Raw genomic sequence first — 16,335 nt, 5'->3', positions numbered from 1 at the left:
ATCTGCATAGCTCTAATTTGGACAAGTCCTGAAGGGTGCTTCAGTTTCCCAGACTCCCACAGTACACCTCAAATGCACAGGCTGGTGTCTTTTGGATTGGGCTTTAGGGTGCCACTTTTACAAACAGATCCCTAGGGTCACTTACGATTCTGTCTTTCATGAGCTTTTTGGGTGGTAATGGCACCAGCTGTGTAATGCAGAGACTATTTTCTTATCATGCTTCTGTGTCACATAAAAAGATTAGGGATGCATATAGAGCACTTTTCCTACCTGGTTCTAAAATTACATCAGATGATGATTCCTATTGTATTGTATATGTTTAGACAGTATTGCTGCAGTGAGTTATGTAGGATTCCCATTTTTAGGTTGTTTTCATTCTGCTTATATAATCTCTTTTATTGAAAACATATGTATATGTATACCTTTTCTCCTGTATTTCCACCATCCACCTTTAACAGCTGTTGATAGGCTATCAGGGAAATTGAACATGTTTACACTAGGTATTCCTAAGAGGATTTGCATTTCTGCAGGTCATGGACCTGCAGAGGATTTTGTAGCCATCGACCAACCCTACATGGGTTAGTTTTTTTAGCTTTGCAGATAACACAGGTGGGAAAAATCCCTGCAAAATTTGTTTGACAGAGGTGAAGTAAACTGTGAGCACAATGATACATAGACACAGCTATTTTTACCCTTTTTCTGGGTAGGGAAGAAAACTAAGTGTGGTGTTGGTTAGGAGCTGTTTTCAGGTTGGTCATTAGACATCCTTCTAGTTCATAAGAGTGTCCAAGGTTAGGTTGAATAACATATGATCTTAATGAGATGATATTAAATAATAGCAAAAGATTGAAATACATGGAATATATAGAACAAACAGTGGAACATCCTGAAGGGTTAGCCTACATGTTTAAAAACTGCTTGGAAATTAAATATGTAGAAAAGGTAAAATAAGACCAAGGAGACACGGTTAAGAGTTTGATTGTTTTAACTCTTTCAATGAAGGCTGTTTCTGGACATGGTTACCATCCATTCCTGCCACCCTTAGTTAAATATGGGAGGCTAAAGCTTTGGTACAGGTCATCTGTTTCAATTTTAACAAGACAGAAATTCTAGTTCTTAATTTCTGCCAAAAGAAATGTGCAGAATTGTCATATCATTTCAGTACCTAGAGGTGCAAATGGATCTATTAAAAATTACAGTTTGATTTGGGCCTAATGTGTTCTGATACCAACCAAATTCTCTCATTGAATTTTCTGGGTTCTTGTGTCCTCATCAGACTGTACTCAGAAACATCTGTTTGCAGGTTTCAACTTCTCTTTCCTTCCCTCCTTATTCTGAGGTATTGAGAATTTTGACCAAATAAGGATATTAGAAATTATGTCAAATCTATAACTATTTCTGTTCATTCTAAAAAATTAAGATATTTCCTAAAACCAGTAAAAGGCAGCATACGAAGCACCCTGAGACTTTTTGCTTAGGCAGGACATCTTTTGCACTGAAATGTGCAAGACCGAAGAAAGGTTCTTAATCCCATGTCAGCTGGAGGTTGTGAGCTGCAGGAGAAAAGTGTTTGGTGGAAGCACAAGGGAGTCTGTTTGCACATGAATCCTGGCTTCAAGGGCAGTACTTTCAGGAACTGCACATATATGTAAGGGCACCCAGAGCCCACTCTTAAGATTAGATTAACTCTCTGTAAGAGCAGCAAAGCTGAACATGTGACTGTGGACCAGAGGCCCTGCTTGGCCCAACACAGCATGGGCATGGTGGTCTCTCAGTGGCTTTCTGAGGCACCTCTGGACAGGTCGGTTGACATCTACCTGCAGACATGGCATCAGACTGGCTGCAAGTCCCCCTGGTGAAAGGGAGGGACATGATACCAGGAGGTTCATGTAGTCCATCTGCTTTCCACAGTAATTGGTATTGGCAGTGTTGACGCTTCCCGGAAGCACTGTCTGGTTCAGTGTTAGAGGTGTGAAACAGGACTTATATTAATTCTCAATCTGTCTGAATTTTACAGGCCACTTCTGTGGCTGTTTTGCCTCTATTATGCAGTGTTGTTGCTATTGACTGCGTTGTCTTTTTCTGGCTGGATTTCTTCAGATGGTAACTGTTATGCTAAGCAGTGGTGCCTCTGTTTTCATGGTGTGTCTGTCGAGTGACTCACTGCTGTTTGTCCTAGGTGATTTATCTGTCCTTTTCCTACAGGTTTTAATTTTATGTAAAAAAATAAATATATTTTTTCAAAGACTGATAGTTCAACAGCCAAAAGTGTTGATTTGCAATTGGCAGGAGGGTGTGTTTACTTCAACTAGCAGTGCTTCAAAAAAATAATCCCGTTTGCTTTATACCAGAGTCCCTGTGTCCCTTTTCAAGCCACCTTTGTGTTGACTGTAACAAAGCCTACTGCATTAAAAATGAAACAGTACTTATGCCAGATGTTCTCCCCTGTATTTTGAAACCTTTTCGTAGTGTTTCCACTGAAATTTTTCACCTAAAATCCACAGCAGTTCATAGCTTCTCTTGATGCTTTCTGTAAAGACATCCACTTTCTGTCCAAAAAGGGCTACATTGTGGCCCAGTGACCATGATTGCTGGCTTAAACCTACCTCTATCCTCCTGGTAATTATGAGCATGGCTATGTGTGAGCTTGTCATATTGTGAGAGACAATAAAATCTGGCCAACAACACTGAGTAATCTGGTTATCTTAATCACTAGCTGTGAGTCTCTGAATTATCATTTGTATTATGGAATAATATGATCTCTTCTATATTCAACAATGACTTTTAAAAAAACTACCATATATATTATACAGAGCTAATATATTAAGAGATACCTTAAGGGTAATTATCAAGTGTGTAATTTCATCTGTAGGTTCTTAAATAATGGTTAATGTCATAAATGCCTTTTAATGAAATTGTAACCCTGCCTGACTATCCTTTGTGTGTCATATAATTAATAAGACCAAGCTTTGGTGTTCATCTCCGTGTCATGTAAGCTTCCATATTGATGGTAGATGGTTCATCTCTCATCAGAGTAAAGGCAGTTAAGGTCAGACAGCTTGAGTATATGTTACCTTATCTTTAAAGGCAGCTGGATGGGCTTGTTAACAGAAATAAATCTGACAGAATATATATGCTCATTTAAAAAATGGCCATTGATCTAGTGTCTTATTATAATCCTACATGCAAAATTTCAAGAGAGTGAAAAGGCAAACGGATCGCAGTGGTTGGAATAAAGAATTGTTTTCCTTCAAATCCACTGAGGGTAGTGAAAATTGATGTCCAACTGAAGAGCATTTGGAAATGAATAAGAAGCTTCATCTTGTTCTGAAGACACCTGCATGGAACGTAGAAGAGCTGGGATTGTTTCCCAGTCTGGCCTAATTTCCATGGGGCTCTGGCTAAGTTGATCATTTTTTATGATCTTCGCATTTCCTCTCTGAAAAATAAGGGCCATGATACTTATTTTCTTTGTCTCACATTTTCAGATTTTAAATTTGCTGGAGCAAAGGAGGTAACTATGTGTTTTGTTGGGCTTTTTCCTTTGGCAGTTACCACAGAATCTTAAAATATCGTTCATGTTGGAAGGAACCTAAGGACATCTAAGCTCATCTCCTGCTCAGAGCAAGGGCAGTGTTAAACTTCAGCCCTCTAGGCCATTTTCTTATTGTGAATACTAATAAGGGAACCAGAAATTGTACATGACACCAGTGTGTCAAAGTAGTTCTATGATATCATGTGAGGCTCATTAAGATTATTTTACTGTTCTTTGTCCTTTAGGGAATGATGTACCTGGAAGAGAGGAGACTTGTCCACCGGGACTTGGCAGCTCGTAATGTCTTGGTGAAATCACCAAACCATGTGAAGATTACTGACTTTGGGTTGGCCAGACTTTTGGAAGGAGATGAGAAGGAGTATAATGCTGATGGTGGAAAGGTGAGTGCTGTACATGTCTGTAAGTAAATATATCACTGTGACAAGCTCCTGAAGTTACTCCACAGGGCAGTGTGTCCCTACAGGATTATTATCTAGTTCGGAAAGTCTGTCAGTGACTTAGCAAACAGCTGTGTGGGACAGCACACACAACAACCGCTCATTTTTTGCTTAGTGAGCTTCTCCATGTACTGAAATATAATTGTCTACACAGTTTTTACACTCGGAATTGGGTTTTGTTCACGTGCTCCATTCTGTGTCTTGTTTTGAAGACTTCTTAAGTCAATTCAATGACTGATGGGTGTTCAAGGGCATTTCTGCCAACTCCCTTTTTCTGGTCATTGTGGACCTCAGTAACTTGTAGTCCTATTTTCCCAGAGAAGTAATGTTCCAGAAAGCAAAAAAAGAAAGGCCATAAGGCATGTTTGTATTTGTAGCACATGACAGTTTACATACACTCAGCAAAGAGCCACCTCTCCAGACAGCCTGGAAGAGCATGCATATGCTATTTCTTGCAGCCAGGTCTCCAATACCATGCCGAATGCCAGGCCACGGAAAGATACCTTGAGGGTAATTTTGAAGTTTTGAATTTTCCCATATTACTTTTCAACAGACTGCACAACATCCATATAGTGCCCCACCTTCTTTCTAATGCCTTCAGATGAATGCATTATAAAATTCAGAAGGCTGAAAGTTAAGGCTGTAAGTACATACTGCTGCTGTCTGCTCCCTAAACATCTTGAAGTTACACATTTCAACCTGTCAGAAAATCCCGAGGGATTCTGCCTCTCCTGTCATTCCTTCTACTGAATGTTCAGTTTGCTTTATGTCTGCTTGCATCTGTGTTTTTCTGTGCTCACTCGTGCCCTTGTCTGGGACAAACAGCTGCTGCCAGTGTGTGCTTTTCTTCTGGATGTGCCACTGCTTCATTTGTGTGCTGCTGCCCCTGGCAGCTGTTGCATGGATTATAGTGGCATTTTGGTCAATGAGGTGAACAGCTTGAAAGGAGTCACCAGTGCTTTCCCATTTCCCAAGTAAAGAGACCTCCTGGCAGGGAAGGTGAAGTTTTGGCAGTCTTCCCTGATTTCTTCAGTTCTTTAATCCCCTCTTCCATAACCCCTCTGCCTCTTCCCTTCATCAGCTACTGCATGACAGAAAACAAGCTGGTCCTTGCAAACCAGCTGTTCCCTGGCAACTGTTAGATGGTGTCTTGGACTTGTGAGGCCAGTAACACTGTTGGGAGTTCTGGAGCAGGGGTTATGTGTCAGATGTGCCACTTCCCTGTTCCAGAGAAGTGTCCTTTGAAATCCAGAAGACATTTGCAGCTTTAAGTTGTATTGAGAGCCTGCTAAGACAGATGCAGGCTGGATCAAAGGAAAACCTTTTTCACTATGAGGACAGTCCAGTGACTGATCAGGTTGCCTAGGGATGCAATGCAGTTCGCATCATTGAAGAATTCCAAGTTCAGAGGGCTAGAGACCTCCTGAGGTCACTTCCAACCCGAGTTACCCCTTGATGAGCAGCTTTGGTACTTCAGCAGTTGTTAAAGTTTGGAACTACCCAGTCGTACTTAATGGGAATGAAAGCCATACACTTTTGCAGAGTGAAACGGAGGAGCAAGAACTGTCTTTGCAAGTCTGAAGCCAACCTTTATTAAAGAGTGCTATTTTTGCCATAACTGTATAGCTTATGTTCATTAGTCAACTTCACAGAAGGTATTTTCATAAGGGTTTGAATGAAGACACATCCTCTGCTTTTACACCCACCATCTGTTCAGATTTTGCGTGCAGTGGTGTATCGCTCCGCTTTATCCTCAGTGTGGCTCCAAATTAGAGGCAATCCATACGAGTCCATGCCAGGTAAAAATCTGGTTTTAATGTCTGTCCATTAGAAATCAATGGACTGCAAGACCGTGCCTCACAGGCACAGCTCAGGAATAGGAAGCACTGTGAATCTCATTTTAACACAAACTTAAGAGGGTAAATCATTATGCCAAACCTAGGTTTGCGTTTGTCTGCACAGTCTTCTCTGTCAGAAGAGATCCACTCTCCCCAGGGGTGATTCAGAGCCAAAGCTAACTTGAGACTTCTGGCTTGCTTCTGGAAGCAGCTATTCTCACCGCAATAACGATAGGGAGAACTGGGAAGGCTAAGTTCCTAGGGAGTATGAGGAGTTAGAATTAAGCGCTGAAAATTCTCCCCATTGCCTGTTTACTCTGATGATGATTATGTGGACTGCGAAGCATTATGGACACTGCATTATTAACTAGCCTCATCAGAGAGCAATTGAGACAGCAGTGCCTCCTTTTGCAAACTGTTGCTGCCAAAGAGCTTCTGTATTCCACCCTCTCTGCTACACGTCAGATTTAGGGGGATCGGATATAATTTTTGTGTTGCTCTCATCTTTACACAGGTATGATGAAAAATTGAGTTGTTCCACTACAACTGAATCCGTAAAATGTAGGTATTATAAGAAGTTGTGCAGGTAACTGGTTCGCATTTCTCACCTCCATGTGTTTTATGAGGCAAAGCTCCTTTCTAGAGGGCAGGAACAACCATTTTCCCTGCTTGGTAGTGCTGCTTTTTGTGAAGTCTGCAGTTAAAAAAGGAAACAGGGAGGAAGCTGATGTCTACGTACAGGATCTATCTCTATTGTTTTCATATTTCTAAGGTTATATTTCTCTGTCTTTCCCTAGATGCCAATTAAGTGGATGGCTCTGGAGTGCATACACTACAGGAAATTTACCCATCAGAGTGATGTTTGGAGCTATGGTAAATCTTCTTGTGCTTAGTTTAAAAATTTGTCCCTTGTGAGGCATTAAGCCAAATTGTGTTATTGTGTTACCAGGTTAAAGATGCTCTCTTTTCCTAGAGGAGTTAATTCCAATGAATTTTGTTCCTCGTTTTTTTCTTCTTTTTTTCTTTTTTTTTTTTTCTTTTTTCCTTGTTTTTAATGTGTAAATGTGTATCTCTAAACAGCAATTGTTACTTGTGCCCTGTGTGACTTCCCTACTCACTAAAATACATTATCATGATGTCCCTGCTGGGATCACTGCTATAAGGTCTGGGCTGGTAGCAGTTTGGCTGATTATTATGACAGAAGAAGGCCTCTTTCAGCTGAGCCACAGATTCATAAAAATACAGCTGCAGGTCATAATTTTCAGCAGTCCTTTGAAAATCTTAACTCTAAAAGCCATGAATGTCAAAAAACATTTTCAGGCTTATGGGACTTTCTGTACCTACAGTCAGATAAAAGGGAATTTGTCATAATACAGAGCAAATGCAGCAAGAGAAAGGAAAGGAAGAGAGGAGTTCTCCAAGCTAACTGAAACAAACATCCATTTAATTTCAGAGATAACCTGGGACTTGATTAAACAGGTCAGCTCACGTGAACTCCACACGCACCCCAAAAGGAGTCACATTTGAGAAATGTTAATTTAATGCTGTTAACTCTGTTATCCAAACAAGCTATTATGCCACATCTGCTGAGCTACCTGCCTCTTTATCTAGTACAAGTATTGCAAATCTTTCCCTAGATGCCAATTAAGTGGATGGCTCTGGAGTGCATACACTACAGGAAATTTACCCATCAGAGTGATGTTTGGAGCTATGGTAAATCTTCTTGTGCTTAGTTTAAAAATTTGTCCCTTGTGAGGCATTAAGCCAAATTGTGTTATTGTGTTACCAGGTTAAAGATGCTCTCTTTTCCTAGAGGAGTTAATTCCAATGAATTTTGTTCCTCGTTTTTTTCTTCTTTTTTTCTTTTTTTTTTTTTCTTTTTTCCTTGTTTTTAATGTGTAAATGTGTATCTCTAAACAGCAATTGTTACTTGTGCCCTGTGTGACTTCCCTACTCACTAAAATACATTATCATGATGTCCCTGCTGGGATCACTGCTATAAGGTCTGGGCTGGTAGCAGTTTGGCTGATTATTATGACAGAAGAAGGCCTCTTTCAGCTGAGCCACAGATTCATAAAAATACAGCTGCAGGTCATAATTTTCAGCAGTCCTTTGAAAATCTTAACTCTAAAAGCCATGAATGTCAAAAAACATTTTCAGGCTTATGGGACTTTCTGTACCTACAGTCAGATAAAAGGGAATTTGTCATAATACAGAGCAAATGCAGCAAGAGAAAGGAAAGGAAGAGAGGAGTTCTCCAAGCTAACTGAAACAAACATCCATTTAATTTCAGAGATAACCTGGGACTTGATTAAACAGGTCAGCTCACGTGAACTCCACACGCACCCCAAAAGGAGTCACATTTGAGAAATGTTAATTTAATGCTGTTAACTCTGTTATCCAAACAAGCTATTATGCCACATCTGCTGAGCTACCTGCCTCTTTATCTAGTGCAAGTATTGCAAATAAAACCACATCTACCTTTCTAAGTGGAATTTTTCAGCAATGTCTAGGGCTATGGACTCCTATTTGTGTTTCCTGTTGCCATATCATTTTGAAACAAAAAGGTCTACAATTCTATTCATTACTCACTTTTACCTGTGGGTAGCAGCAAAAGACACAGTTTGCTGTGGCTTCTTCACTGCCGTTTTCCATCCAGATGAGAAAAACATATGAAAGTTAAATGGATCATGTAAAGCTGCTCTTTCTCCTCAAATACTCTATACCCCACATCACTTAGGAAAAAATATGCCCCCGTTTATGGAATGAATTTTAAATGCAAGAAGCCCAGAATATCTGTAATCAGAAAGAACAAGACCAAAAACAATTGGCGAGTTATAGTTATTGAGCATCAACAGAGGTGAATGAGGGTGAAATAAATATGTGCTTTATGCATATGGTAATTTTGCCCATACCTTTTCACATTAGTGTGACAGGTTGCAGAATATGGTTACTGATTTAGAGGCATGTTTAAAATGACCTTTGCAATAAAAATAGAAGGTAAACATGATGTGTGAGCAGCATTTTCAATATTTAAGAATGTGTTGGGGGATTAATTTTGTTACTTATGATATATGATCCTTATTTCCAGCTCTGATACCAAAACAAATCCTATGGCTATTCAAAAAGAGAATCTTGGGTTTGAAGCACAGCACTGTCATAATTCAAATCCATAAAGTGTTTTAAGGAAAAAGAAAAAAAACAAAAGTACAACACAAGTGGGTATGAATGATTTCCAAGGTGAAGACAATTACATAATGTTACTCAGTGCTTTACCTTTGTGGGAAATTGATGCTCCAAGTTAGGGAACATCTGTGTTTTTTCCCCTTAAAATATTAGAGTACATCAGCCATTCGTTTTCCCTTTTGATATGGTAAGAGTGTGATGCGTACTTTTGTCACTGCATCCATTTACTTTAGCACCATTTATTTATCTTACACCTTTCTCATGTGCCTCAAATCTATCATGCTGCGTATTACACCGATAAAAATTACGGAAGTTGCCTGTGATGATTAACAGGAAGTGCTGTTTCCCAGTTTTCTGGGGCTTTTGGAACAGCAGGCCAAACTTCAGTATTTTTACAGACACTCGTAACAAAGAAGAGATAGCAGGCTAGAGCTGGGCCAGAGTGCTGCACTGTAAGAATTGTCAAGGAAGTTGAGTAGTAAGACCTCAAATATTAAATCTCTCTCTTTGTGTCCAGGAGTGACTATCTGGGAGCTTATGACCTTTGGTGGGAAGCCCTACGATGGAATCCCAACTCGAGAGATCCCTGACCTCCTGGAGAAGGGAGAGCGGTTGCCCCAGCCTCCCATCTGCACTATTGATGTTTATATGGTGATGGTGAAATGTGAGTAATGGTGGCTTTTCATATCCCTGTGCTCAGTGCAAGAGGGACACTAAAATGTGTTAGAAAATTTGCATCAGTGGTGGGTAACAGGGCAGGCTGCATCAAAACAAAGGCTTCCCAAGATGCTGTAAATTCCATTTAAACAGTGTATCCACACTTCTTGCAGTTGCAAGAGATACAAATTTAGCTACCAAAGGTTGAGTTAGCTTACTGTCAGATGGTATCTCATATTCTTGCTGTGAAGTCAAAATTGCATGATTGTGATTGTAAACCCTTGTCATTTCCGTGACAATTGATTCTGATGTTAAAAAAAGATACTATTAAACATAATTACGGTACACGGATATCCAGCCAGTGAAGGCTGTGAGGAGGAGAAATGCTGCTTCCAAATATTAAGGAAAAGAAAGGAAATATTAAGAAAAGAAAGCATGAATGTTTTATTGTCAGTAATGAGAATGATGATTGCGATAGTAATAATAGAAAGTTACATGAAATTAATACAATAAATGCTACAGAGGATCATTTTTTCTCATTCTTAGTTCAGCACAACGATTTATGAATATTTTTACTTCAGAAAAAAAGGAAAACAAACTACATGTGGCTTTTCCTACCCTTTTATCTCCAGGATACCTGCACTAGAGACAGCATCCTCCAAGACTATAATTCTAATTTTAAAAGAATTAAGAACATCTCTATGGTGTTTCTGGCTTAATTTAAGTGAGATTAACACACAGACATTGCATCCATCTTATATAGTCCTTTCCCTTTTGCTTTGTACACCTAAACCCTGAGAGAATGAAAATAAAACTATAAGAGGTAAATAACCTGTCTTCTGAAAATAGCTGTTCTGTGCATGCGGGTACAGAGATGGTCTGAACAGTGCAAGGGGTTTGTGTCGGTTGAGTGCAAAAATGTCCCACCTGACAGGATCTCTAATGAGCGGACAAAAGGAAGTAGGAGTGGATGGGGGGTATTCTGGAAGATGAAAAGATACAGCTAGACATGCATACTCGGTCCTGTAAAGTTAGTGTAAAGTTCTTTATAAGCTACAGTAGCTTTGTTTTCCCTGCGTCGGTCACTTCTTCAGTTCAAGGGAAGGAGATAAGGCCTCCTCTGTTGCGCCTCCTGGCAAATGAGAATTTGTTCTTTGGAAGCTGCTGATAGCATCTTCCACTAGAAAAAGCTGACACTGAAACAAACTAGTTGCTGGTGGTGACTACCTGTACTAGTCGCTTGTTTTGCAGAAAGCATTAGCAGGGATTGAGATTTGCTGTTCCTAACGGATGTTTCTTTGAGAGCGAAGGACAAAAGAATCACCCTTACTTGCTCAAAATAGCATCTAATACCTCATGTGAGGGCTGTGTTAATGATGCAGCCACGTGAATGCAGAATTACCAGAAGGGCAGCTGTGAGGTCAGCCATCCTATAGGTGAACAGCTTTTAATCTAAGTCACTGTGGAATGGTAGGTCAGTTCAAGTGAAATTGTGTCTAGCAGTAACTTTGTAATAAACCCACTAGACTCAAGACGAGATCAGATTTGTTATATTAGAGGTTGGATATGTGCATGATAAAAGACAACCAGAGGTAACATCCCAATGGGCAAGAAGGACACAGAAAATTGCAAGGCATTGTTGCTATTTCTGTTTTGGGGATGGGGAGCTCAGAAGAGATCAGGAGGAAATCTGTGCAGTATGGACAGTCTAGTCTTCTCTGGCCAAGATCAAATGTTTTCCATTTTAGATGCATCAAGGAATTCTAGTTTTCCATTCTTCTGTGCTCTTTCTTGCAATGTTTCTTTAGGCCAGAGCTATCAAGGGTTTCAAACCTGTGCATTTTTAAAAACTGAATTATTTCTTCCCTTGACAATTAACTGTTTTCTTTCTGATCTTTCATCTGTTCCCAGGCTGGATGATTGATGCGGACAGTCGGCCAAAATTCAAGGAGCTGGCTGCTGAATTTTCTAGAATGGCTCGAGACCCTCAGAGATACCTAGTAATTCAGGTAAGCAGCTCAGCAGCACCAGGAATTAAAAAAAAGGATCTGTCTGGCAAACCTGACTGTTAAGGAGGTTGCCTTTGAATCTCTTAAATTCAAGTTGCTCTTGATCTTAAAGCAAGGAGTGAGGACAGGTGGATGTGGAAATGTTTGTCCTTTCACTCCTACGTTCTGCAGGAGCCTAGAGTTGTGTATGTGGTTATTGCAACTCAGGCCCAAGCCACAAACACCCAATCTGTCTCTTTGGCAAGGTCCTTAGAGGGCCCCAGTGTATGAGCAGGTCAAATGCAAATGAAAAATTAAAAGCAGTAAAGTGATGTTGATGGTCCAGATAATGACACTTTCGTGCCGTATCTCATGCTATAGCTGCTCCACATTGTGGAGTACAGGACAGAGGCACATTCAGCTGGTCCCTAGCTTCACACTGATGTAAGAATTCCCAGCTGAAGAGCCTCCACAAGTACAGTCACTGCCACTTTGTCTCCTGATTCCTTCTGGGTCTAGTGCTAGTCTCACCATATGGTGTGCTGTTTCCCTCTGTAGCCATACTGGCCTTACTCATGGAGTGTTCTTGAACAGGGAACGTCCACTACTCTCCTGCAGCTGGAGGAGAAGTAAAATATATTTGAAAAATAAAAGACTAGTCAAGAGGATTTGTGATTTTGTGTTGCTGCATGTGTGGTATTTCTCTTGCAGCATTCCCCGCTGAGTTAAAATCTAAGGTCAGCTGATACAAATTATTTTGGAAAAATCAGTCTGATTAAATCACTTTGTTAGACAGGGCTTGTTTTCCTATTCCAAATATTTCTTCCCTGCCTTTCTCCCGCCCTTTCTTCCCCTGTTGTACAGTCTGGTGGGTATTTTATCCTGTGGGACTTCTCCAGTACCATTGCAGACAATATAGGCCACATGCTTCCTGAGGAGAAATCAAAGTCACTCCCTTGCACTGGCATCTCTGCCATTATGATCCCCATGACCCCCCAGATGCAAACCAGAATGACAGATTGCTGTTGAGGTTTCAAACCAGCCTGTATGCACCCCATGACACAGCCATCATTCCCTGCTGGACTCCACATGTGACATAACAATTTCTGGGGAGTGGGAGACCATTCTTAGGCCATGCAATTAAGTTTAGAATCATTTCTATGAGCTTTTGGCTGGGCTGCCTTTTGCAAAGGGTAGCCCTGGTTTGCTTCTGCATCTTGTAGATGATGTTTAAATAGAAATGCATATTGTTGTTTTTACTGTTGTTCTCTGGTTTGACTTTTATTGCTTCTAATACTCTGTTATATTCTGCAGAACTTTCTGTGTGGGCGAGAGGGATATTCAGCCTTCAAGTCCCTAAAAATACAAATGAAAATAAAGCAAACACCCAGACATGGCCATTTCCATATTATTTCCACCCCCTCATGTACGCCTAAATAGCTGAGATGTTTTACAATATACATCAGGCCTTAACAGAATTTGGGTCAGAATCTGAGCTTGTATGGGGAAAAAGAGAGAACAAAAAAAAGCTCAATCACAAGAATACCAAAAAGTTATGTTGCTTGATTTATGCAGTTAGTCCCTTTCTGACACCCGATTCCCAGCAATACAATCCAAACAAATGCTGTGGATGTGGTGCTTTAGAGCAAACAAAGTAGCATGTGTGGTCCCTGCAGCCTGGCTACCAGGTCATGAAGAAGGCTGAAGTTCCCTATTGGGGAAATGAATCTATCTTTTGAGTCTTTTCCTCTCAATACAACCCATTTTAGGGAGATGATCGTATGAAGCTCCCGAGCCCAAATGACAGCAAGTTCTTCCAAAACCTTCTCGATGAGGAAGACCTGGAAGATATGATGGATGCTGAAGAGTATCTTGTTCCTCAAGCCTTCAACATCCCTCCACCCATCTACACCTCCAGGACAAGAATTGATTCCAACAGGGTAAGTGCAAGCTCTGACAGAAAATACTGGTTATTATAAAAGCCCAGGTGGAAATTTAAGTGCACTAATCAAACACAAGCCAGAGCTGCCTTGGAAATTACAAGCTCCCATTGTAAGGAGAGAGACTATAAATACATTGTCACTGGGTTCCCTGTTCATTGTGCCTCAGTGAATCCTAAATTAATAACTCAGCCTTGAGTGAACAAAGGCTTGACTTGAACTACCTGGCCTGAAAGCACAGCTGGGGCTGGGCCAGTCAGGCAGTGATGTTTCTCAGTTGTGTACCATCCTGTCTGGGAAGGGCATAGCTTTGATTCTCCCATTCCTGCAATCCTGTTGCCTTGACAGGGCTGGCACTGATGTAAACAAGGGCGGCTGGAATGTATAGATAATGTTGTTTTCGTGTCTGGGGGCAGATTTCAGACCCAGCCCCTTTTCCTGTTTATATGTGGTGCTTTCACAGTGGTCCTCCACTAGCATGTGTTTTTGCTGAGCACGTCACAGAGTTTAGCATGTTGATCTTTGTAACATCCCTATCAAGGGAGGAAAGGCTTTTCACTTTAGAGGGGGAGCTGAGGCAGAGAGTGTTCAGATGGAACTCTGCCTATCTAGAGGACGGGGATATAACCCAAGCTCTTCACCTAGACTTCATTTTGTGTCATTGGAGAAAAGTGGTTGTGTCCAGCAGGTGCCTGCCTTCGACATCTGCAGTGGGATAAGCTGCTTTCTGGATGTGTCTCTATCTTTTGACTCCTGAAAGGTCCAGGGCAGTCTCAGACCTGGTGTGTGAGCTCTGGTGAATTGGACCTTGTCCTAACTGCCTCAGTGCCACAGGAGCCGTGCTGCAAATGGGGACCTGAGTTCAGATTTCCCTGATCCCTTTGCACCCGTGAGCTCCTTGAACAGCTCTGACTTCTGCCTTTTCTGAGCTTGGCTCTGTCCTTCTGGCAGTTTAGGGACCACCCCCTCATACTACACTAAGAGATGAGGAGAGGACACTCACCCAAGCAGCAGATGTATTTAGTAATTAGGGGCTTGTTTGTTTGTTTGCTTGCTCTCCATGATCCTTTTAGTGTAAAGTCACATTTTAAATACTAAGTGGAGTCTTATTAAATGTTGGTGTTTATTCCTTATGCTTTAGAAATCTTTTGGACATTTGTCCTTAGCTGAGATAGTTCAAATTCATACCCTGGGCTGAACTGGTGACATCACATGAGGCAGGGAAGAGCTAAGCAAAGGAGCTAAGAGGATATAACTTGAGTCAGTATTGATGCTCTGCTCATCTGAAGATCTTTTTCTTCTCCCGAGGAAAGCAGTGCTTTTCTGGAATGAGGAAGACAAAATCTGACCTTGCATGATATCCAGTCACTTCATAAGGAAATTATTACTGTTTTTAAAGCAAAGGAGAGTAGAGAGGGAAGACAGTGAGGGGGGGATGATGCAGGGGGTGTGAGAAGGACAGGTTATGCATGATTTAGCAATAAGTGAGAAACTTGCTCTTTATGGCAACAGAAGTTAATTTTTAGTGTGAATGCTGATCTGAAACAAGCCAGTTTTACTCCTAGCTGTCTCCAGAGAGGTTTTGTTTCTATTGCTGCCAACTTCTGAGAAAATAACAAAACAATATATTACCTTTGAAAGGAGCTGCTGGAAATTGACTGTAGCTTAGTTTTACAGAGCGGAGTACTGCCATTAACACCAACATAGGGGTGAGAGAGCAGACTTCCACGTATAAGGTTTCGTACATTAATCTTACTCCCATATTTGCTGGAAACTCTGGGGCACATTTAAAGGATAAAGGTCTAGTAGGAATTTGCACTTGTCTTTTCAACAGTTCCTTTTGATTCCTGTCTTTAATGCCAGATGAGCAGAGGAGTCCACTACAGCTCAGGCAATTAATTTCGGCAAAAATCCTAGAGTGAATATTCTGAAAGAACACTTAAAATGTGTTGTTTGGGCAGCTAGTGTGCTCACTACTCTATGGGAAAAAAAAAAACACCACAGGCATCACTATTTTTGTTGCTGTTGTTTTTATTATTATTATATCCAAGTAACTTTCTCACAGCCTTTGCCCAACTTTAAACCATGCTTGCAGCTGCTTGCACACTTCGCATCCCCTTGAAGTCAGCAGAGCTGCAGAAAGAGATCCCATGCCTCTATTTTTGCCTCCTGGAGGTTCACCACATTCTTGATGTGATGTCTGCCCTCTGCAGCTCGCCATCTCCCATCTTGATTTGAGACTGTGACCTTGTACCACTAAAGTCAGTGGCAGCTTTGCTTTGCAATTCAGTGTAATGACAGTAGCAAGTACTTTCAGTACTCCTACTGCTGGGAATTTTTCTCTGGCATCACACAACAACCTAACACTTAAATCTGGAATGACCCTTTGTCAAAAGTTTTCAGATTCTGAGCCAAGTTTTTTTGCTGAGGTGACCTTGGAGGGGACAGCTGGGGGGACAAAAAGCTTGCACCCACCTCTGCATTTTTGCACCCCTTCTATCTTTATGGTGTTTTTCTTTATTGTAGGAGCCTCTTTATGGAGGGGTCATGTTTTAAGGCCAAACGAAGAGATGGGCAAAGAAGTTGCTATTGACCAACCAGCTGATTTTTAATAGCACCTGCTGGTATTGTTGGAGACTGACCCCTGCCCATCACAGGATTACCATGATGATTTTGACACTTGTCCAGTGTGTCAGCTTAGCTTCAGTTTCAGCTTTGTACCCAGATTGCAGG

General features: G+C 41.0%; 1 protein-coding gene across 1 annotated transcript in view; it reads left to right on the top strand.

The window, feature by feature from the left end:
• The window catches only part of ERBB4 (v-erb-b2 avian erythroblastic leukemia viral oncogene homolog 4), a 375,133-nt gene that overhangs the window by 343,270 nt on the left and 15,528 nt on the right, over positions 1-16,335 (top strand). The window contains exons 21-25 of the mRNA XM_009996938.1: positions 3,781-3,936; positions 6,629-6,704; positions 9,535-9,681; positions 11,586-11,683; positions 13,432-13,602. Coding sequence (XP_009995240.1) covers positions 3,781-3,936; positions 6,629-6,704; positions 9,535-9,681; positions 11,586-11,683; positions 13,432-13,602 — 648 coding nt within the window. The remainder of the gene's footprint in view (positions 1-3,780; positions 3,937-6,628; positions 6,705-9,534; positions 9,682-11,585; positions 11,684-13,431; positions 13,603-16,335) is intronic.

This window comes from Chaetura pelagica, unplaced genomic scaffold (assembly GCF_000747805.2).
Source record: "Chaetura pelagica isolate M959 unplaced genomic scaffold, ChaPel_1.0 scaffold300, whole genome shotgun sequence".
Classification (NCBI taxonomy): Eukaryota; Metazoa; Chordata; class Aves; order Apodiformes; family Apodidae; genus Chaetura; species Chaetura pelagica.
This window is presented reverse-complemented; position numbering and strand designations above follow the sequence as displayed.